At 35.2% G+C, this 23,075-nt stretch overlaps 4 protein-coding genes across 4 annotated transcripts; 2 read left to right on the plus strand and 2 right to left on the minus strand.

The window, feature by feature from the left end:
- The first annotated feature begins 382 nt into the window (after positions 1-382).
- LOC120255317 (choline monooxygenase, chloroplastic) lies at positions 383-4,918 on the plus strand. Its single transcript, XM_039263160.1, has 10 exons — positions 383-696; positions 861-906; positions 2,150-2,285; positions 2,846-2,920; positions 2,999-3,211; positions 3,347-3,442; positions 3,929-4,047; positions 4,154-4,247; positions 4,330-4,380; positions 4,492-4,918. Exons 1-10 carry the CDS (start codon positions 384-386, stop codon positions 4,630-4,632), a joined length of 1,284 nt encoding a protein of 427 aa, XP_039119094.1. The 5' UTR covers position 383; the 3' UTR covers positions 4,633-4,918.
- On the plus strand, positions 4,704-6,719 carry LOC120255327 (LOB domain-containing protein 12-like). Its single transcript, XM_039263171.1, has 3 exons — positions 4,704-4,794; positions 5,135-5,171; positions 6,195-6,719. Exons 1-3 carry the CDS (start codon positions 4,754-4,756, stop codon positions 6,471-6,473), a joined length of 357 nt encoding a protein of 118 aa, XP_039119105.1. The 5' UTR covers positions 4,704-4,753; the 3' UTR covers positions 6,474-6,719.
- On the minus strand, positions 6,578-16,459 carry LOC120255307 (calcium-transporting ATPase 5, plasma membrane-type-like). The gene is given in 35 exon segments (XM_039263153.1): positions 6,578-6,866; positions 6,953-7,047; positions 7,174-7,265; positions 7,345-7,452; positions 7,554-7,688; positions 7,781-7,826; positions 7,914-8,014; positions 8,212-8,349; positions 8,422-8,520; positions 8,620-8,736; positions 9,168-9,332; positions 9,732-9,791; positions 9,900-10,067; positions 10,147-10,257; positions 10,546-10,641; positions 10,725-10,790; positions 11,240-11,377; positions 11,544-11,627; positions 11,711-11,753; positions 11,844-11,860; positions 11,862-11,900; positions 11,990-12,098; positions 12,201-12,283; positions 12,371-12,454; positions 12,696-12,767; positions 12,842-12,919; positions 13,005-13,088; positions 13,171-13,241; positions 13,602-13,671; positions 13,872-13,961; positions 14,075-14,206; positions 14,295-14,407; positions 14,982-15,066; positions 15,157-15,273; positions 16,103-16,459. Coding segments are annotated over 35 exon segments (3,273 nt in total). The 5' UTR covers positions 16,238-16,459; the 3' UTR covers positions 6,578-6,834.
- A 2,266-nt stretch (positions 16,460-18,725) lies between these two features.
- LOC120255491 (zinc finger CCCH domain-containing protein 40-like) lies at positions 18,726-22,747 on the minus strand. The gene is made up of 4 exons (XM_039263312.1): positions 22,606-22,747; positions 21,563-21,832; positions 20,156-20,379; positions 18,726-19,794 (listed from the first exon to the last, which is right to left on the minus strand). The coding sequence occupies exons 1-4, from the start codon at positions 22,708-22,710 to the stop codon at positions 18,921-18,923; spliced, it is 1,473 nt and encodes a 490-aa protein (XP_039119246.1). The 5' UTR covers positions 22,711-22,747; the 3' UTR covers positions 18,726-18,920.
- Between the last annotated feature and the right edge of the window lie 328 nt (positions 22,748-23,075).

Raw genomic sequence — 23,075 nt, forward strand, 5'->3', positions numbered from 1 at the left:
CCAGATATTAAAAAAGTAGAGAGATGATTAAGAAGAAAGACGATCGAAATTAATTCAATTACTGTTACGATTATAATTTACAATTTAGATCAAAATGATGTGCATCCTATTTTTCTTACTGCACTTACAAATTTTTTATAAAAAAATTTAAAAATTAACTTTTTGACAATTGAGTTACATTTCCAAATTTAACTGTTCTCTGGGGATCTAGAAATGATTATTATTTTTACAAGGTTATACAAGCACTTGTCCTTCCTTTGATTTTGATTCATATATGAAGAAGGGCCTAAACGTATTACTAGGAAAAGTTAGGGACTTAAGTGCAAAAGAGCAGCTCTAGTATATAACTAACACTCACTCCCGCTAGCCAGCTCTCGCCGGCAATGGCGATCACCGGAACCCTAGCTCTCTTTCACTCTTGGGAAATCCTTGAAACCAGAGCCTTTGTTTCATATTCGCCTCCTGGTTTGGGCTTCAGGCGTGGATTCAGCTTCTGGTGCCCATCACTTTCTCGGCGATCGCCGGAGACGAGGAGATGGATCACCGGCGCTCAATCATTGCCTCGTTTGGTGGAGGAATTCGATCCTAAGGTCCCAATTGAAGAGGCAGTGACTCCACCCAGCTCCTGGTACACTGAACCCTCCTTCCTCGCCCTTGAGCTCGACCATGTCTTCTCCCGTGGCTGGTTGGCTGCTGGTAGTCTCTCCCATTTCCTCTTCTCTTTATCTTTTTCTATGTCGACATTGATCGAAAATCCAACACAACTATACATCTAACTGTGAAAAAAGAACAAGTCCATATATAAAAATTATTTTTTTATGCTAATGATTCATGATGCTCTCTGATTTGCTGATATTCAGGTTTCACTGAGCAAATCAAGAACCCTCATGATTTTTTTACTGGAAGGTGACTCTGTTTTTCCTTGTGTATTTTGAGTTCAATGTAGTACCTTGAATGTTTACTCTAGATGCATGCTTCATGCACAAGAAGGAAAACCGAATATCAAGCTGTAATGTGATGAGTTGTCTTTATATATATATAGTCTCTTTTTCTGAAAGCTAACCATATGTTTTTAGTCTCTATTGAGTCACATTTACAGTGATAAAGTGCACCAGACAGAAGTTGGTTGAAGTTACATATGAATTGATATAGGTTGGCAGTGTAAGTAACATGGGTCAGAACAGGAGCACAAATGGGGATAGGTTCTAGAGCATGATATGGTGGTATTCGCTCTCATATCGATGCAATGCACATGCAAACATAAATGTATACAAGCTTGTCTTAAGAGCTAACTTAAATTACTAGAATCTTTCTAGAAGCATATGTCATTGTAGAACTTGAAAATTTTATGTTCTCAAAGAAACCAATACTCAAAGGCTCAACCTCTTTTCTTGGTTCACCAGTCAACTTCTCTTCTGAGGTTGAAATTGAGAGTAAATTAAGGGTGAAGGAATATTGACGGACTAATAGCATTGTTAAATGGATATGAAATCCTTGAGAAATGAAGAAACAAAACCCTTGCCTGCTATGACTTATGTGAAAATACAAGATTTCTAAGCTTCACCTATGGTTCCTTTGATTTTTTACATATCCTTGCTAAAGTATTATATTTAAAGCTCAAACTAGCTCCTTGAATGTTAAATGGAAGTTTTGAAGTGTGAAAGTATGTCTTAGAGCAACTGTCATATTTGTTTGAAGAGATGTTCATCTTTCGATGCATTAAAGTGTACTTATTATATACCCGTTAACCATAATCCTTGCAAGGGTGTTCTTGATAAAGAAACTTGGAGAATGGGCATCATTTGCTGATTGTTTGTTAACCAATCGATTCAGTGAATTTAGAGTGGCAGGTGGCTGAAAAATGCATGAAAATTGTAAAGTAGCCGTGCCAAAATAAAAGAAATCATGGCATTCTCTTTTCCATTGAAAATTATGAAATTTTAACATACGTTTGTAGAAAGATCTGTTTAGAAAACTATAAATTTGACCAAGAATATCTGCCAAACTAGTTTCTGAAAGTAGATAGCTGTGATCAGAATATCCACGTGGAAGTTCTTCCCTTGGCTGTTGGAACAGCAAGTACTTTTTTGGTTGTATACAGTATAAGAGTCCTTTAACTTTCCAGTTTTCTAACTCAATGAAGCAACAGCTTGGGAAATGTAGAGTTTGTGATCTGCCGAGATGCCAGTGGGTGCCTTCGTGCTTTTCACAATGTATGTCGCCACCATGCCTCTCTCCTTGCCTCTGGCAGTGGGCAGAAATCTTGCTTCGTTTGCCCTTATCATGTGAGTTCCTAGATACTTTTCATTGCTTGTCTCTTGCTGGTGTTTTCTGAATATAGATATCTGCAGGCATGTGCATGAACTCCCATTGGTACCTTTTGCTTTAAATATATTTTATAAACCTCATGTACCATATGGTTATGGGAGAATACAAGTAAACATCTGCATCTTAACAAGTTGAAACTTTTAGGTAATATTAGAAAAATCTAGGCTATCATTGCAGAGTGCCTTTTAATTCTCATACTTTTTCATGATAAATTACAAGGCTATTAGATCTTTTGCATTGTTCTGGAAACATTCTTATCAATATGGAAGATCTGATTGATTCTGTGGTGTGTTCATTTAAGGCTGCATTCGTCCACATTCTTGCTCATGAATCCTTCATTTTACCTTCCTGTAAAAGTTCTTATTCATGCTTCCTCTGTGGACTTACTGCACCAGTATTAATAATGTTTCTGTTTTTATGTTGTCACTTGTGTATGTCTAATCATGCCCTTTGTCTTTCCTCATAAATGTTCTTGAGGAAACTGGTTTGAATAGATGTTGGCAATCTTATTTAATAGGGTTGGACCTATGGGTTAGATGGTGTACTCTTGAAGGCTACTCGTATAAGTGGAATTAAGAACTTCCATAAGGATGTAAGTGGTTATCATCCTTATGCTAAGTTCTGTGCTTATGTAGCTACGATGTTAATGTCCGCCAGCTTTGGAGAACAGGATTTCGGGCTTATACCATTGAAAGTAGCTACCTGGGGGCCTTTTGTGTTGATCAGCTTGGAAAAGGATTGTCTGCATCAACAAAACAGAACTAAAGAGACAGTGGAAAATGAATGGCTTGGACATGCTTCAGAGATATTGAGTACGGGTGGGATTGATTCTTCACTTAAGCATGTCTGTAGACGTGAATACACTATTCAATGCAACTGGAAGGTCTATTGCTCCATGTTGCAAATTTTTCCTGTGATTCATTTTTTGACTAATTTGCGGTATTTAATAATGCCACTTTTTTTGGATTTATTTTTCATTGTTAATAGTTTCTGAATTTCCTTATTATCTATGTTGAAGGTCTTTTGTGACAACTACCTAGATGGCGGTTATCACGTTCCTTATGCACATGGAGGCCTTGCATCTGGCCTAAACCTGAATTCCTATTCTACCCATGTATGTACTCTTCACGATCGTAATTTCTAAGTGTTTATCAATACACACAGTAGTATGGCAACTGTAGAATGTCTAAGAAGTTTTTCTTTGTTTACATGAGAAAACCTAGCTCATAAAACCTGGTGTTTGACTTTGACTGCAGAACCAACTAGTGCTAATCTTGATTTGACATCAAACTCTCGACTACATTACCTTGTGGACATATTAAGATATTCTTAAGTTGACTACTAACTTGGCTTTTAGTTTACTTGATAATTTAGATCACATGATCTTTATAGTTCTAAAATCGTCCTCGTATCTTTATTTAGCCTTGAACTCAGGAAATGCTGAAAGATTGTTTTATTTCATTTGGTGTACAATGTATTATTATATTGTGAAGTTTCTTTCTGAAGTCATCAAAACTCCTTTAGTTTCTTAACTTGCTTTATTCATATGAAATTTATCTCACATTGATTGACCAAAAGCTAATTTTATCTTTTACACTAGATTTTCGAAAAGGTTAGTGTTCAAAGATGTGAAAGCACTTCAGTAGACACAAATGACTATGATAGGCTTGGTTCAAAAGCATTGTATGCTTTCATATATCCAAACTTCATGATAAACAGGTACATTTTGGCAGTCAATTGTTTTCTGTCACTTATACTTTACAAATCTCCATCACTGAGTTCCAGTGCGGATTTCATTTTCTTATCATTTTCAGATGATTTGTAGGTATGGACCTTGGATGGACACAAACCTAGTTCTTCCACTAGGCCCAACTAAATGTCAAGTGATATTTGACTACTTCCTCGACGCGTCCCTTGTGGTAAATAAAATCTTATACTGATTGGTTTCTCAACTCTTCATGAATTTTATAAGATCCATCACAATTACACTAATTGTTGCAGGACAACAAGAAATTCATCGAAGAAAGTTTAAAACAGAGTGAGCAAGTTCAGGTATATAAAAAATAGGGGAAAAACCTGAAAACAGCTTGATCACTGATTTCTTTTCTCAGCATATATAATGTATTATCAGAGTAACATTAAATTATGTTTTTGTGAACATAGATTGAGGACATTATACTGTGTGAAGGAGTCCAAAGAGGTCTTGAATCCCCAGCTTACACCAATGGTAGATATGCTCCATCAGTTGAAATGGCCATGCATCACTTCCATCTTCTCCTCCACCAAAGCCTCAACAAATTCTAAAAACCTTTTCCTATTATCCAATAAAACTTTTCCTAAAATAATACATTTCTTGAATTCCTTTTTGTGTGTGTGTGTGTGTGTGTGTGTGTGTGTGTGTGTGTGTGAATAAACTACAATTATTATGAGTTGGCAGTCAAGCACACAAGAATGGAAAAGAATGAGGTAGCCGTTGCTCTTTCCTATTTAACTTTCTTTCTCTTTCTTATATCTCCACTACTTAATACTTAATACATGTACAGTGAATCAAAGAAAAGTTATGGAAATCTAGGCAAAGATTTTTTTTTTTATTTTGTATTTTTCATATCTTTGTTGGATTGCACTTGGATTTTATATATATATATATATATATATTAATAAGAGATAAGAGAGAAATGAGTGGTGATAATTCAAAGCAAAGGAGATGTGCAGCATGCAGGCATCTGAGGAGGAGATGTTGTGAAGATTGCATACTATCTCCATACTTTCCTGCTTCACAACCTCATAGATTTGCTTCTGTTCACAGGATCTTTGGGGCTGGTAATGTTGCAAGGATGTTGCAGGTACTCTGCCTTAACTCTCTACTACTCTTTATTCCTATTTTTATTTTCATACATTATTTTATTATTATTATTATACCATTCATCATTGTATTCTTGACTAGTTTTGTATCCAATTTTTTCTTTTTTTTCTTTTGTTTAATTTTTAGTATATTGTTCCCAAAAAATAAATAAATGGTTAATTCAACTTATTGTGATTACATAGACCAAATAATGTGCAAGACTTTAAATTGTTCTATGTGATATATATATAAGCTTTAAATTTAATCAGACCTGAAATTGGAAAATATAAAATTAAAATAAAATCCTTTGAACGAAATGTTTTTTTTTTATCTCAAAATAATGCTAAATATATTCAAACAAATAGTAGTATTGGTTTATTTTTATTTCTTTTTGTTTCATTTGCTTTTATCATACAACTATCTTCACTGTGATTCATTATATATATATATATATATTAAATTTTGTATTATTTGGGCAATTGGTTTTCCGACTATATTATAACTCTTCCGAACTCTCAAGTTTTGGTGGTTGTCTCTTTGCCCACAAAACTACCAAAATGTAACAAATAATAATAAAATACCAAATCACAGATCCTAGAAGGCAATAGTCAATAAAAATATATTTCAGTAATATTCCTGTAGTTGATCCAACCAAACCCTTTTTCTTTTAATTTGATCCTTCAATAAAAAGACTTCACATAAAAAATTAAAAAATTAAAATAAACAAAAAAAAAATTATGGTGGTTATGATAGAACGGAGATGTGACTCATCCTCACCTATTGGATTGTCTCAATTTAATAATTTATAAAAAGGACAATTTTTCAATATAATTATCAATATATTTCTATATTATACAATAAATAAAATAAAATAAAATTTATATGTATATATATTACCCATGTTAAGGTTGAGCAACGAATTGCTTCCGTGGTAATTACCACGGAACTAAATCCACTGAATTATTTTTGAGTATATATATATATATATATTTTTGATTTAGCTCATTTATTTAATATATGGCAGCAAGTACCAGTGCATGAAAGAAGACAAGCAGCAGACTCATTATCATCAGAGGCTCATTGGAGAATACAAGATCCAGTTTATGGTAGTGTTGGAATCATAAGCATGCTTCAACACCAGATCCACATGGCTCAAATAGAACTTGCCACAACTCAAGCCCAAATATCCATCTACACCAATCATCATCATCATCAACAACAACAACAACAACAACAACAACAGGAAACTTTATCTCCAGATTCAACATTTATGGATCTCCAACATCTGCCTGATTTGTTATAAAAATAATAAAAATAATAATAATGAACAAGTTCTTCCTTGGTTTTTAATAATATCCTTTTATTTATCCTTGTTTCTGATAGCAGTGCAAAAAAGGAAAATTAGTATCTTTGTACATCAATAATAAGAATAAAAATTTATGATAGGAAATTGATTGAGATAACAAGCATGGATATACACTAAAGTTCTATGTCAGGAATTAGGATATACAATGCTATCAATGACGGCGAAAGGGAATGAAAAAAAAAACTAGTGGCCAAGTTGTGATGGAGATCTAAATACTGAAGAGAGTGAAAGAGTTTCATAATCCACTTCGGCATGAAAACCTTCCTTATTCTTAGATTTTTCTCGGATTCGGATTGTTTTAGTTTTTCGGGCTATTGCTTCCGTCTTCTGCTGCATGAATCCGGTGATGGATTTATCAGAATTTGCGGAAGAAAAGAAAAATATTTACTTGAATAAATAATGCAGGAAAACAAGACCTTGAGATTTTTTGCAGCAAAAGGTTTTCCTTAAATAAACTGCCAAAGGAATCTTAGGAACCGGAATCATCTTTCCGAAAACAGCAAGAGGCCAGCTGAAAGAAAATGTACAAAAATGAATAAAAAGCCGAAGTCAAGAATTCTTTGATTTTGGTCACTGATCATTGAGTGAGAGTTTTTATGATTGTCGAAAAGTTAAGAAGATAAGGAGTAATGCATACCTAACAGAAGCAATGGCAACTGAAACTAACCACATCTTCCAATTGAGCCTGACTGTTGAGGTGAACTTTCCAAGGAACTCAATGATCAAGATCTGTCAATAGAAAGATTGTCATTACATTTGTTGAAATCACAATGCAAACAATTTTTTTTTTTTTCATTTTTTTTTTCACCTGAAGTATTGTGGTGATTCCTACGATTCCCATGAATAGACGGTTTTTAGTCATCCCGGCAAAGACATTCTTTTCATCTGGTTTCCGGGCATTGAACTCATTGAAAATCTAACAGTTGAAGTCATCGTGTGTGAGTTAAATCCAACGAAATGAATTAGAATGACGCAAATTGCAAAAGATCAAGTTCTTAGCCGGAGAATTTATCATACCTGACATAAGACAAATGTGTTAAAAATGAATGTGTTCTTGACCTTATTTGCATGCACCCGGGTTTCATGCTTCAAATGCAGGATGCTCTTGCCACCAAAATTGAGAACTAGGAGGATGATGACTTGATATAATGCCTGGAATAACTCAAGGTCAATTGAAGAACAATTGAAAGAGCAAATTTTTCACACAAGTAGGACACTAGGACAACGGAAGAAAGAAAGCATACCTGAATTATTAAATTTCTCCACATGATATTTGTGATGAGAGGTTCTCTAAAAAACAATCAAGTTAGTCATCAGCATGCATCAACTAAATAAAACTTCGGTGTGAAGAAGACTAGAATGAAAAAAAATATTTACTTCCGGCCAACAGGAGAACGCTTCATAAGTTGGTCTGTTGGTGGTTCAGTTGCCAATGCTAGAGCCCCGAGTGTGTCCATAATGATGTTCACCCAAAGGAGCTGTTTCAAAGGATAAGATAGATTTGATAAAATCTTTAATGTCTAGCAAATAACAAAAATAAAAAATGAAAGAGGTTCCATATTTACATTGAAGAGACAGAAAAACAAATAACATAGTTCATAAATAAATTAAGATAATAAGTTTGATAACTTTGATTAGATAGAGAAGAAAAAGATAATTGACAACATTCATATACCTGAACAGCATTCAAAGGAACCTCCCCGGCTGAAATAGCGGCAACCACATTTATAATAAGAGCAGCAACATTGACTGTGAGTTGGAACTGGATGAACTTTTGAATATTTGCATAAACAGACCGGCCCCATCGAACAACCTAACAAAGGCTTGTTGCTAAGACAACCATCATTTGATGAAAAATGGTAAAGTATTTTAGGGTGGAACTAACCTTTACAACCGATGCAAAATTATCATCCAAAATAATGATGTCTGAGCTTTCCTTCGCAACTTCCGTCCCCTGAATTCCCATGGACAAACCTATATCTGCCTATACACCAAAATATGAGGACAAGATCAAGTTGCTGTGAATGACTAAAAGTAAGGATGGATGCTTATAAAATGAAACAGGAAGTGTGGATTAAAAAACCTCATGCAATGCGGGGGCATCATTGGTGCCATCTCCAGTAACAGCAACCACATGGCCCCGTTTCTTCAATGCTTGAACAAGTAGAAGTTTGTCATTTGGTGAAGACCGTCCCATCACCTTTAAATGAATTTACACATCTTAGACATCGAAGTAATTGCATTTATGAGAGATGAAACAGAACAAAAATAAAGTTCCTTTACTTTACTTTAAGGGCGTTGTTAACTGGAAGCAAAAGTAAATTATAAAGGTTTGATTGGTAAAACCTTTTACATTTTATGAGAAATGGTAGAGTATAGTTTGGGAACACATTGCAAAGGATTCACATAGAAATCCTTGAGAAAAATGTAAACAAGGAAGAGCTAATTATGTTTCACAATGGGAAGTCCTCACTATGAGAATGGACATACAGAATCAATGCTGATTGTTTTGTTCAGATTTTCTAGTTTCACATGAATTGACTAATTATTTTGCCAGTCATAATCCTTGAAATGGCACCAGTTTTGTCGATATAAAATTTATAACAAGACTCGAGGTTATAGTATACATACTGATATCTGCTCAGCAACTTCCTCTCTTAATTTCTCAGACAAGGCACGGAATGTTTTCCCCTCTATAATAGTTGGCTCTGCTACAGAGCTATTTGGATCAAGAATTCCACATTCCATAGCTATAGCTTTAGCTGTCTGAAGGTTGTCTCCAGTTACCATCCTCACCTATAAATTAAAGGCCCATAAGTTAGAAAACTTCTTAAAAATCAGAAATGCACCAGCACTAGGCAATGTTACAATTGGCTTTGCAAAATACTGTGCAAATTTTTGCATGCTATGGATAGCATTAAACTGAAGACAAAAAAAAAAGTCCATAGTACTTGCAGAAGTTACAGTTTGATGCTCAAAATAAGTCTAAATTTATGTTTCTTGAGTCAATGCCGACAAAAAAGGAACAAAATGGAAACCTGCCAAAACATTAGAGTAAAGGCGGCGCCAAATGCAAATTATAAATATCATTTTTCACAGAAAACAGAAACAATCAATGAAACTGAAAACATCACAATTCAAGTAGGTGCCCTATAAAATTATTGTCCAATAACTCAAAACTAATGAAAAAGATACCTTGACTCCAGCTTTGATGCAAATCTCCACAGCTTCTTTGACCCCATCTCGACATGGATCCTTCATGGTAAAAAGAAGAGTTGTTTATTAACAAAATATGGTCTTAAGTTTAAAAAATAAACAAACTCAAACTGGGGAACCACCAATTTCCATAATCAATCACAATACCTTAATTCCCACAATGCCAAGAAGAGTCAACTTATCCTCAGGCAAATCTGAGCCCTCTCTAAGTTCCTGAGATGGATTATCTACAGGATCATATCGTCTGTAGGCAAATGCGACACAGCGCAGACTGCCTGCTGCCATAGTTTCAATGGACTTTTTAAACTCATCCACCTGCAACCCCATGGTGCTTTACAAATTTTACTTTCAACAATCAAGAACAGAAGAAAATGAGTTATGAACTAAAACGTACTTTGTCTGATGTCAATTCTTGAGGCAAACCATCTGCATCAAGCCAGCTTGTGCAAGAGGCTAGGATTAGTTCTGCCGCACCTTTCCAATGAACATGAACCTCTGACATTGACTGCAAATCAAAGGTCAAAAATAAATAAATAGAATCAAGCATCCATTGTTATAACCACATCAAATATTTGCATCCTCAAAACCACTTGCTAGTGTTGCACATAACTCCAAGGGCAACAATATCAACTACTGAGTTGGGCAACTTTGGAAAAGCCTAAAACGGTATACTGATATCAGTGGCATTAGATTTTACAGGAGAAGGAAATTACATGTTTATGTACTGAAATCTTAATACCAGATAAGAAAATAGCACAAAAGAGCATGAGCATAATGCATCTGGTTTGATTACCTGCACTGCAACACCACCACGCTTTTTTTCTGAGTTAAAAGGGAAGACACTGAGAACTGCAATTTTGGATCGAATTTCAACAAACTTCATCCCCAGCTGTGACATTTGAATAATTAACTATGATCAGCTGCTGACAAGGAAACTTTGATAGAGGGGAAACTAAACTGCATAGTGTATACCTGACAACCCCAAGAAAGGATGGCCTTTTCAGTAGGAGATCCGGTAATCTCACTAACTCCCCCACTCTGTTGAAGTAGGAAATTTTAATGAAACAATTCCACAATCAAGTTTATCACATAATTAATTGATAAAGTACAGGAGTTAAGAAAAACAATGAAGATTCTATCATATGAAGTAATATATTGTTCATGAAAGACTTGGTTATGTGGATAACAGCAGTACATAAGACAATTCAGAAACACATGACTCATTCAGTCCAGTTTCAGGATAACTGCTTGACAACTGAATTGTATTCAGTTGATCTGAGTAACTGATATCTGTTATGACACTTCCTTAGCAGTTAAAAAGGGAACAGAAAAATAAAACAAAACAACCATACATAAATTTTTAAAAAAAAAAAAGTTTTACTGGGTTTGCAGAAACTGCTAAAGTATCAGCATAATTTAACCCTTTCATCTGAAATATCCCATCTTACACATGTAAAACACTAGTAAATTAAAAGCAAAGTTACTACCTCTGGTTCAAAAACACTGCCTGTTGTATTGAGTGCGATGCCTTCGACCAATAACGAGGTCAGGATTGAAGAAACCTGCTCAACACCGTGAGAAGTGTCTAACCTTACTCCACCAACATGTGCCTCCATAACAGTCATCTATAACAACATAGTAATAATTAGTGTAGGTTAAAAATATAAGCATATATAAAGCTAAATGACCATTTTGATTTCCATTGCAATTATAACAAGAGGCAAACTATTTACATTGGATCAACTAATGAAGCAAACTAATAGTTGAATCATAGATTGCCAATTGCCACACCTGATTCATAGTTAGAGTTCCAGTCTTGTCACTGCATATTGTTGTTGCAGAACCCATTGTTTCACAAGCTGAAAGACGGCGGACCTGCAAACAAGAGTGTCAATTTTCCAATGGGTATGTTTATACATAGGTTATGCAACTATATTGATATGGAGAAAGATACTTACCAGGGCCTTGTCTGCCATCATCTTCTTCATCGAGTATGCAAGGCTAAAACAATTGAATGTTGACATTAATTCTCCAGTAGAGAATTTTAACTTTGAACTGGAAAGACCTAATAAGGATTAAAGGAGTACTTACGTCAAGGTCACAGCTAATCGGAAGCCCCTCTGGTACCGCAACAACAACAATAGTTACCTAGTTGTGATTTGGTCCAACGTTAGAAACCATAAGATCCATAATACAGAAGCAACCAATAAGGAAAATTTCAAGATGAGAATGCATACAGCAACAGTGAAGAACTTGATTGCTCCATTAAATGCAGTTTTTGCACTGGTTTTTCCTGGTTTAAACTGAACAGTTCCATCAGGGTTCTCAGTGTGCCCCGAAAAGAATCTGAAAGTTTATCACAGAGCATATGTTGATGGTAGTTAAGTGAATATGCAAGAAAATGTTAGTCTGTAATCAATATGAATTGTACAAAGTGCTTCGATCTACCTGGTCCAGAGAACAAAAAGAACTGCAAAAGCAACCAAAAGCCCCACTTGACCAATGAGAGTAGCAACACCATTCAGCCGAACCTTTTCCCAAAAAAAGGCCATCCAATGACGACACACAAAAATGAGTATGTTAAGAGATATAAAGAAGTCAGAGTTACAAGCACAAACCTGCAATGGAGTTTCTTCACCATTATCTTCTGAGATAGTGGCCATCAATAAGCCCCATTCTGTGTTGATTCCAACAGCAGTTACCTGTGAAAATTTGAATATAACAGAATTGTGCCATCCATAGATTAGACCGACAAATTGAAGACAGGAGACTGAGTCAGGAAAGCGCACTTCACATAATATATAATAAGCATAATGAATCCTGCCACATAATTTACCAAGACCATAGTATTGGAAGTTTGAACTATTCCCACCAGCAGTTATCAACAGAGTGCAAGTTACAATCATAGCATAATAGTAAACACCAACATGAGAGCATACTCACCAGCATACTACCATAGCCATCAGCAACTTTGCATCCAGACATTAAGAATGGAGCTTTTTGATCCTTTCGAACCTGAAGGCGCACCACAAAATAAAAATCCTCTGGTTCATTTATACTAGAGCAAATATAAAAGATCAGTGACTTACAATCTTGCTCTCTCCGGTCATACTAGATTCATCAATAGCAAGTGAATGGCCATTAATTAAAATTCCATCAGCAGGAACCTGACCAAATCAACAAGTTAAATTTGAGCACAAACCATATGATGTACAGATCCAAACAGAAGAAGATAAAGTTTTAACAACCTACCTGATCACCTATGTTAAGAGGAACTACATCCCCCACCACAAGATCAAATATTGAAACCTCAACTCTTCTACCACCCCTGATCACCTAAACCAACAAAACCAACATCAAACCTTAAGAGGGAGGTCAAAAGGGAAGCCAGAGGAAATAAACTTCTGGAAATACAGACCTCCAGGTGTATGTTTTGTTTCTCCTCATTAAGAGTTTGGAATTGGAGGGACTGCTTGTAGTCACTAGTAGCTAAGAACAAATAATGAATAAATAGATAAATACACTGATAGAGATATTAAAAAAAAAATTAAGTGCATAAATAACACTTCAATTCCATGAAAAGACTTGGCTATTAAAGCAAGAAATAAAATGCTGAAATTCCAAGAGCATGCATGGAAGAACGTCCTTTTGCTAAAAGAATCACAGAACTCTCAAATGCAGCTAGTGTCAATATTGAAAAAATTAAAATAGGATCAGGAATTATAGAGGAATTAGATCTTAGATTGAATCATGAAATATCATTTTCTACTTGATTCCTTGTAGCTCATTTTCATCAAAGAAAAACATTTATGATGAATAGTTGGACACCTTAAAAACTGAAATGTGTACCTGTAACAACCACAACAATAATAACAGCAAGAAGAATGCTTCCACCATCATACCATCCTTCTTTCAAACCCTGAAAAGAACAGAAAAGCACAAAAACTCACACTAAAAAGTTTGAAAAGACTCGAGCACATCCTAACAAAGCTTCTGAAGAAGTTATATGGGGTAGCTACTATAAATGACATATTTGAATATAGATAGCGAAGAAAAATATCATCAAAATACATAACAATCAAAACATTTTAAAACTGCAACATCAGAATGCAAAACAACCTCTGTCTTTATGCCTAAAACCAGAGAGACAACCGCAGCCACCATCAAGATGATGAGGGTTTTATCTTGCCAAGCATCCCATACGAACATCTGCAAGAGAAAGAAAATCAAAGCATTATGCCAATGAACCTAAAAACCCACAAGGAAGAGATCTTTGAATAACCTAAATTATTCAAACATGACATTTTCTGAGCAAGACATACCCAGAAACTCCTCCTCTTCTTTCGAGGATAAGTGTTTGCCCCAAAAGCATCTCTCCTTGAATGCAATTCTACATCATCACCACCAATACCCTTGTCTATATTGGTCTTTAACATATTTGATAAGCCTTTCACCTGAAAGATTTTTAAAATCAAACACAAATTTTACCAAAAGAAAAAAGAGAGAGAGAGACAACCCAATATTAAAATCATAAGCACTTGCCCCTCCATATCCTTGCAATGCAGAAATATCTTGATCTCTAGTCATTGAGGTCAACAACTCTGCTGCAATACCATACTCACCGACAGGAACTGCGACAGTTCCTCCAGAAGTACCTATTAGAAAGAAACACATAACAAAAAAAGCACTGGAATAAAAAATCCGCTCCTTACTCACAAGTCAAACACAGAGCAGGAGTTCATTTAAAAAAGTTTACCAATAATACTACTGCCAAATATAACAACGACGTAAAATACCTTATATCTAAAGTTAGCTGGTAAAATCCCTCAAAAATAAAAATTACAAAGTGCAAGAGGGGATTGATGTTATCAACAAACACAATCAATGCAAAGCTGCAAACCACTAATATCTATCATAACAAATAAAATTATTTTTCACAATGAAAAAAATTTAGCAGCCATAAAATTAGTGGCTTGAATAAGAATAACAATTGAGAACCCAAACTATTAAAAGTGAAAAAATGGTGAAGCATAACCTGGAACAGCTAATGCATGAGATCACATCCAATGAAAAAACAAGGGAAGGGACACGAAGAACTCAACAAAAAAGAAAAGATTTGACATTTTTCTCTAATGATTTCTGATAAAAATAAACAAGACAAGAAACAATAACATAACTGTCCAATCTGGCCAAAAATAAATAAAAAAATTGCCAAGGCCACTATAATACCTGGAGAAGCTTGTACTGCAGCCTCATTGAAAACAAAATCTCCTGGAAATTTTCCTTCTCCAGCTGCCTTGAAAAGGAATGCTGCCTGGAATTTTTCACAGATAAATGGTTTGTAAACATCTCATGATTTAAAAAAAAAAAAAGAAGACAAAAAATGAGGTGAAAACCAACATACCCGAATGACCTGAGCATGTGCCCGGATCTTCCTTCTAATTTCCTCTCTCTCTTCCTCCTTTTTCAAGTCCAGAGTATACCGAAACCGACGAGATGCATTAAGCACAAGTGCTGCTTGCTGCACAAAGCAATCATTGATACATCAGTATTATCAAATCATGCTCATTCAAGAAATCCAAAACATTTATAACCAGAGAGAGCTGCATTTCAAACGAAGTTCCATTGCATAAACATAACTGAATCTCAGAGGAAAACAAAGAGAAAACATGATAGTAAAGGCAATCAGAGAACCACATTATCCATGCAAACATGAGTTACGTTCAGTGCAATGAAATAACAAACTTGCGCTCATAACCAACACACAAAATAATAATAAATAAAAGACAAAAAAAAAAGATGGTGAAAATCATCATAGAACACATTATCTACAAGATAGCAAAAGGAGAGAAATATTTTTATGGATAATAAACATAAAAAAGACAACCCCAGGAAGCAAAAAGAGAAGATTTTGTGGATAAACGCCACGAAAGGAGCACATTATCTACACAAAGTACGCACCCAAATTTTGTATATGCCTTTCCGATGCAAACAATCACAAAGAGAACAAATTTTCGCTCGTAAACAATATTACAGCCCAAATTCCACAAAACAATAAAAGGGAAAACTTTCAGGAAAAAAATCATAAAAAAACCCATCAAACAACCACATTGTCAATAAAAACGCTAATTCCGAACTCATACACCCAATGTACTTAGATTCAACAACCAGCGACTGCAAAAAAACACATCAAACACCACCAAACTCCAAAACGAATCAAACCATGAACCATATCAACGTAACGCATTGCATTAAAACCCCAACGCAGCAATAGAAGAAAGAAAAAGAAAAAAGGAGACATTTTTAAGAGATTCGGATAATCATAAAGAAGAGAAGAGGGGGGTGCATACCCTCCAACGCTGGAGACGCTCGACGGGGGCATTCTTAGGGGGGATATCAAAGGCGTCCTCGTCGGATACCTCATCAACTGCACCGGCCTCGATGTCCCGCCGCCGCACATAAGGGCTGCCACGGTCGGCGTCCATGCCACAGCCCTGACGAGGATCCGTACGAGAAGTGGGAGAAGAATAGAGAAACAGGGCCCACTCTAGCTAGGGCTTAAAAATGGCGAGCAGAATCAATGGGAGAGCGCCTTCTTCGATGCTTCCTCTCCTCCGCCGCTCCTCTCCCCCTCTCTCTCCTTTCTCTATATCTCCATCTCCATTGGAGAGAGATGAGAAGACCTATAAACTAGGAATAGGACCCCGCGCGTAGTTTCCTCGCACCTTCGTTTCCATTATTATTTATTTATTATTATTTTATATTTATATTTATATTTTTTTTTAATGTATTTTAATTTTATAATACTTGTTAATATTAATTTATTGAGGAATTATAACCCAATATTTTAACTTTTGTATGCTTTTTTTTTAATTATTTTTTGTTTTATATTTTACAAAATTTTAAAAAAAAATATGCTGCTTTGGATAAATAATATTAAATTGGATATAATTTTGAGTGTGATTGGGAAGTATTTAAAAATTAAAATTAAAATTTCGTTTTAATCTTTGGGTTTGTAAACCTTTGCATGTATTACCTCACTCCCTATGAAAAAATAAATAAATTATTGCCGATGGTGTCTTCATTTATTGTTTATTAGGAATGAGTTTTTTTTGTAAAAATGTTCATTTTATAGAAACTTTGAGATCAAAGCTGTAAAAACCCACGTAAAGTGAGACCATATATTAATTCTATATCTATGTATTTTTTATTTATTTTTAAACAAAAGACATCTGTAAATGATAGATTATAAGGTTTAAAAGTTTGAATGGCTTTTAACCCTTATAATCTTTTTTTTTTTAATTTGAATATATATATATATATATATATATATGGTTCCCTGATTTGTTGTGGGTGAATATATTCCAAAAAAACATATCTGAGATATCACTTTATTTATTGTGAATATATTCCAAAAAAAAAAATTAAAGAAAGGTGAGAAAAGAGGGAGAAAGTGGCATAATTTTTCTTTCTTTTTAATGATTAATAAAGATGTAAATTATTAGTTGATTATATAGTCAATAATCGCATGTGTTATTGGATTTGTATTATTCCAATTGAATTTTCTATTACAAGTCAACAATACAATACGGTGTCATGTATCACACATAACATTAGCACCCTGTCACTATAATAATCATTAATGTTGGGTATCATGCCTCCACCAAGGAATGTTTTCCTTTCATATAAAGTAAATAAATAAATAAATAAATAAATAAATTCTTCTCATGTGGAAGACTTATGCACATGATGGAATAATTTTAAACCTATATTTTAAAACCAAGAAATAATTCAATTTAAAATTTATCTATTTTTTTCTAACACTTGTTATTATGCTTTCATAAAATTCATTTTTGTTCCATTCAACTTTATATTATTATAATTATATATTTTCTCTGAATGAAATAAATAGAATTTTGAAAGTAGTAGATTGGACCTCTCGATCAGTAGCACATTGCTATCATCTATCATTCTTTTTTCACCACTGATAAATAAAGTCATGTACTCTCTGTACTTTTTATTGAGTGTATTCTGTTTTGTTTGTCGTGTTTCTGTTAATTTTCTTTTTATTTCAACAAAAGTGATTTATCTAATTTTTATAGGATTTAAAGAAATATACTCTTTCCTACCCTAACTAAATAATCAAAATTCATTGGGGCCAAATGAATATATGCTGCTGATCCACCACATGGTGAAAAAAATTTTTCCATAAAAATAATTGAATGAATGTCAATAATTTTTGTCTGGAATGATGTTATGATAGTACAATTTTTCAAATAAAAACATAATGGTACAAGATAAAAAAAGCTGTTTCATTGGAGAACACAATGAAGATATATAATTATATATTAATTTTACTATTTTGTAAATGAGGAGCAATTCATCACAAGCGCGTTGAAGTACGTTAAATAATGGTAGTAAACTTGAAACAATAGGCTGTGTCTTTACTTGATTATGATCTCCATTTGTTGCTGATCACGAGAAAACGAGGACAGTTATTCTCTGCCGTCCGATTAAAAGACAAGGGACACATGTCCACTGTCAAGTCAAACTCAATGCTGTGTTCTCTTTATTGTTTTTTGGATGACATTATACAAAGCAATAATGGCCTGCATGTTTTAGTATTTAATATCTCATCGTGTTTGCAGGTTTACGTTACAATGAACTTTAAACTAAATATTTATTTATTTTATTTAAAATCTTATATATATATATATATATTATTATGTTTTTGTTGATGCTATGGCCGGACAATTAAGCATAATCCAAAGATGGTCAGCTGAATACACAAATTTTATTTTTGCTTCAGAGATGATAAGATGCCATATGTCCTGCAAAAGAAGATACATTTTGGTTGAAATATTCAACCAAACTAATAATGATATTAATAATAAATAAATAAATAAATAACAGTTGGTAAGAATCTGGAGATTCTTTGGCTTTGAGAAACCTTGACCTTGTTAGTAGAAAAAGTACACAAATACAACTTATATTCTAAAACAGAGTTGTTAACAGCAGGAATTTGAACTCACAAGAAGTTTGTGTGTACAGATTGAGGTGTTCAAAGACACCAAAATTCAGACACAAAATGTGACAAAAAGCTGATGAACATTAATACAAGTTTTACTTAAAACAAAATCACAAACAATAGTCAGAAAGTATATGATTTCAAGTTTGAGGGGCAGAAGGAGCTGAGCTTTGATGTTCATATGGCCTTCCTACCGACGGTGGTCGGGGCGGAGGTCCCGGCATTGGTTGATAGGGTGGGTACTGATGCTGATAGTGCATTGGTAAAGATGATGGTGGTGGTGGTGGCGGCAGTGTAGGGTACCCGTATGGAGGATAGAAATTTGGGTACTGGCCATGAGGCCGTGGCGGTGGTGGTCCTAAAGGATATGAAGAATGTCCGGAACCATCCAGTCCTCGGGGTTGGCCTGGCTTTTCCAGTCCCGTTTTGCTGTCACTTGTTTCTCCGGATGATACGATTGCCCCCATCCTCTGAGGGTCCATTGACGGGTAAAAGGTTCGTTGTGGTGGCAGTGGCACTGGAATGTTGAAGTAGGGCATTGCTGGTTGCTGTTGCTGCTGCGGTGCGTGGTCCTCAGTACCAGGAGGGAGTGGTTGCTGGCCACTCTGTTGCTGAGATACAAGGGCTCGGGGGAGCATACCTCCGTGGGCCACGAGCCCTTGCCTCGCAGCTTCATCTTCCCCTCCCTCGCCTTCAGGCTTCAGAGTTTGTGGCCTCCCCCACATCAACTTCAGGCGCAGACCTTTGATTACCAGCTTGTTTGATAGCTCTTCCGCCGCCTTTTCAGCACCCTCTCTAGTTGTGTATGCCACAAAGGCGCACGCACGCTGAAGCACCATCCTGATGGACTCTATCTCACCATAGGCATAAAACTGATCTCGGAGATCCTGCTCACTGATACGAGCATCTAGGCCACCGACGTAGAGGGTCTTTATACTCTCGTCATCGGGAGGGACAAGGGATGGCATCTCCCCTGCCTTGGCTAAGAGCTTCATGGCAACTGGGTCATTTATTCTGCAAAAAAAAAAAAATTTCAAAGCAGAATTCAAATTTCATTAGAATCAATTCATTATCAGACTCAAGAATTAATAACTTATCAGTGAAAACATGGACATCATTCCATTAAAAAGCAGGGTCAAACCAAATTATAATGATTTGCATGTATAGGACAAACTCCCAGTGCCACACATGGATAAACAGCAGATTAGGAGAACTTCATCACCCATGATCACAAATTCACACATGCGTTAACCATAGCGATACCAGTCTATGTTTTCAAGGCAGTCTCAACTCAGAAAATTAAGAGATGAAAGCTTTACTTGTTGCAAATTTGGCATAAAAGGCAACATTATCAATGATATGATCTAATACGTACCCATAGTATCGATCTTTTATGTTTTGCTGAGATAACTCCCCAGTTTGTGGCATCTCGTGGCGGTATGGGCATTCAGAGCCTCTCGTACACTCACCACGCACATAGAAGCTGCAAACATGAGCTCTGTTTCTCTGGTAGTAAGGTGTGGTCCTCTGAAGCTTCAAAATTGTGTCGTTGGGTCGTGCCTTTCCAAATGACGATTCATAATCTATACCAGCTCTAGCCTACAGAATATAGATTCAGGGATAGAGACGAGTCAATAACAAAAGATGAGCAACACCTACTAAACAACACAGGGCTAAATGATATGCCAACACAGAACAACACATATAGCTCATCACTAAAGGGAAAACAATGTTCTTGAGAGCATAAGCATGAAGTAAATGTTGCATTCATTTGAATCTCATGACCGATCAATTATTACTTGCGAAAGGAAGACAAGATGCAGATATCTATGACGATTATTTGTAATTCTTAGGCATGGGCATCTGATCACTTTTATAAAAGGACGAAAATGACATAACAAGTCTACACCATGGTACCAGAAAAAAGAGCCATGCAATACAAACTGCAAATAAAAGATTTTCCAACTTCAAATTTGTTTCAGGCTAACTATGGCATAAACATAATCAAGCATTGCAGACCAATTTCAAGTTTCAAGGCCCTATAAACTTCAGTAGATGCACAATCCGAACCAAAAACAATTTCTAGCTATGACATGAACAGGCAGTCAACTATAGCATACCAACTTCAAGTTTCAAATGCTCTTATAAACTTCCATATAAGTCAAAACTCAGACAACCTACTGATACAACCAAACATCTAGCTATAGCATAAACCTCTAATCAAGCATTGCATACCAATTTCAAATTTCAAAAGCCCATATATGAACTTCAGATGTAAAACCTAAAATGGTATAGTAGTACACAAAACATGCGTTCTACCTAGAATAAAATTAGTTTGGTCTTGAAAACTTTACAAACTAAAAACCACTATAAACTATAAATTAACTTCGGTAACAACATTAGTGGAAAAGAAACATGACCGACCTTCATGCAAGGCTTTCTTTGACTAACAATGAGATGAAAAAAAAGCAATATAGCCTAATTTATACAATTATACTTAATAATGCACACAAAAACTGTTACCCAATTATACAGTTTCCCAATGACTATTTTATCAAAAAGATAGCCAACCATAAACCAAACGAAGTACAAATAGCACATATCCACACACCTTTTCAGAAATATTCTTATTTATCTACAGCATTGCACTGGAATCACAAGAATGTCTATCCAGGAATCATGATGAAGTGCCATATACATGTACCAATTAATAATAAACACCAAAAAAAAGAAAGTCACTACTACATGAGCATCAAATGATCATAGAGTTTAAAATAAGTACCCTGCGGTCATGCTCCTCGGCAAAGTACTCCCGATTCACATCACTCTTCGGAATGGAGTCATTCGAATTAATAGATAGAGCAGTATCCCGGACCTGGACTGGCAATCCATATTCCAGATCCAACAGGCAGACCTGGCACACATTCTTCAGCTTGCAGCAAGTCTGACAGATTTCTGTCTTCTTGTACCTTGCATCACGCCCTGGCCTCCATCGGAAGACAGTGAACGGCCGCGTGCAGATTTTGCACTCTTTATCATAGTCTGCTTTTGTCTGCAACAAGCAATACAGTGAAGCCAAAAAAGGCATAACGTCAATATTGAGGCAAAGTGAAAACAAATCCAGTAGCATCAAGGTGTAAACCATAAGACAAGTTATAACAGGTAGAAATAAACTTAGAGGAAGATGAAATAGGAGAGATCAGCCAATCCATACACTATCTATCTTCAAATCACTCAACATAAGCTAGTTTCTTTCCCAAATAAAACAAATAGGTAAATATTTTGCTAGTTTACAATGTATTTGACAGCAAAAAGATACAAATTTGAAGAGAAGAACAAATATAAAGCATTCACAAATTCCAAATGAAAGACCAGTCCTTGAGAACAAATTGAGGTTCATTAGCAGCATATTAGCATCCAAAGCAAATTCTCTCTTAATAAAATTGTCATTAATATATATCCAATCTAGTTTTCTCACAAGATGAATATTCCATCCACTCGCAAATAAACAAAATCAGACTCAAAGAAAAGATAGAAATTTCATTGTCAGGATGATAGAATTAGGCCTTAAAATCATTGCAAACGATAGAAATTTATCCATTTTTCACAAAAGATGAATCTTTCCATCGACTCAGTGACCTAAAAACACAAAAACCCTAAACAACCTATATCAATCTTTGCAAACAAACAAAATTAGGTTCAATGCGTGCCCAAATAAACGCAAATGATAGTATTCTTATCATCGTGACAGAATTAGGGTTTGTAAACAGAGATCAAGATGAAAACAGAAACAAAGCAAGCAAGAAAGAGAAGAAAGGATCGAACCATGCGGAGATAGGGGTTGTCGCCGAGGCAGGACTCGCAGATGATAGGGAAGTCGGATCTCTCCCATCCATCCGCCTGCGCGTCTCGCAGCAGCCGATGCGCCATTGAAGTCCCAGAACGAGAAGAAGAAGAAGAAGAAAAGAAGGTGCTTGCTTCCTCTTAAGCAAAGGCCATGGTTCTCATTGGTTGGTTTATCACGTGCTAGTCACGTGATAAAAAAATTGCTTCCATATCCCCGCAAAAATGGATAATTACTGGTTTATTTTTGTAAAAATTATATTTCTTTATACTGTATACATTTCTGTAGTTCTATATTATGATTAAAAATTAATTTATAAATATTTATAAAAATATAGATTGATTTTTTTTATTTCCTAAAATGAATGAAGTAAAGTAATATAGGGTGGTGCAAAAATAAAAAAAAAAAAAAATATTTATACATATGTTTTTTTAGTTGATTTTTGGATAGA

The sequence above is a fragment of the Dioscorea cayenensis genome, chromosome 3 (genome assembly GCF_009730915.1).
Source record: "Dioscorea cayenensis subsp. rotundata cultivar TDr96_F1 chromosome 3, TDr96_F1_v2_PseudoChromosome.rev07_lg8_w22 25.fasta, whole genome shotgun sequence".
NCBI lineage: Eukaryota > Viridiplantae > Streptophyta > Magnoliopsida > Dioscoreales > Dioscoreaceae > Dioscorea > Dioscorea cayenensis.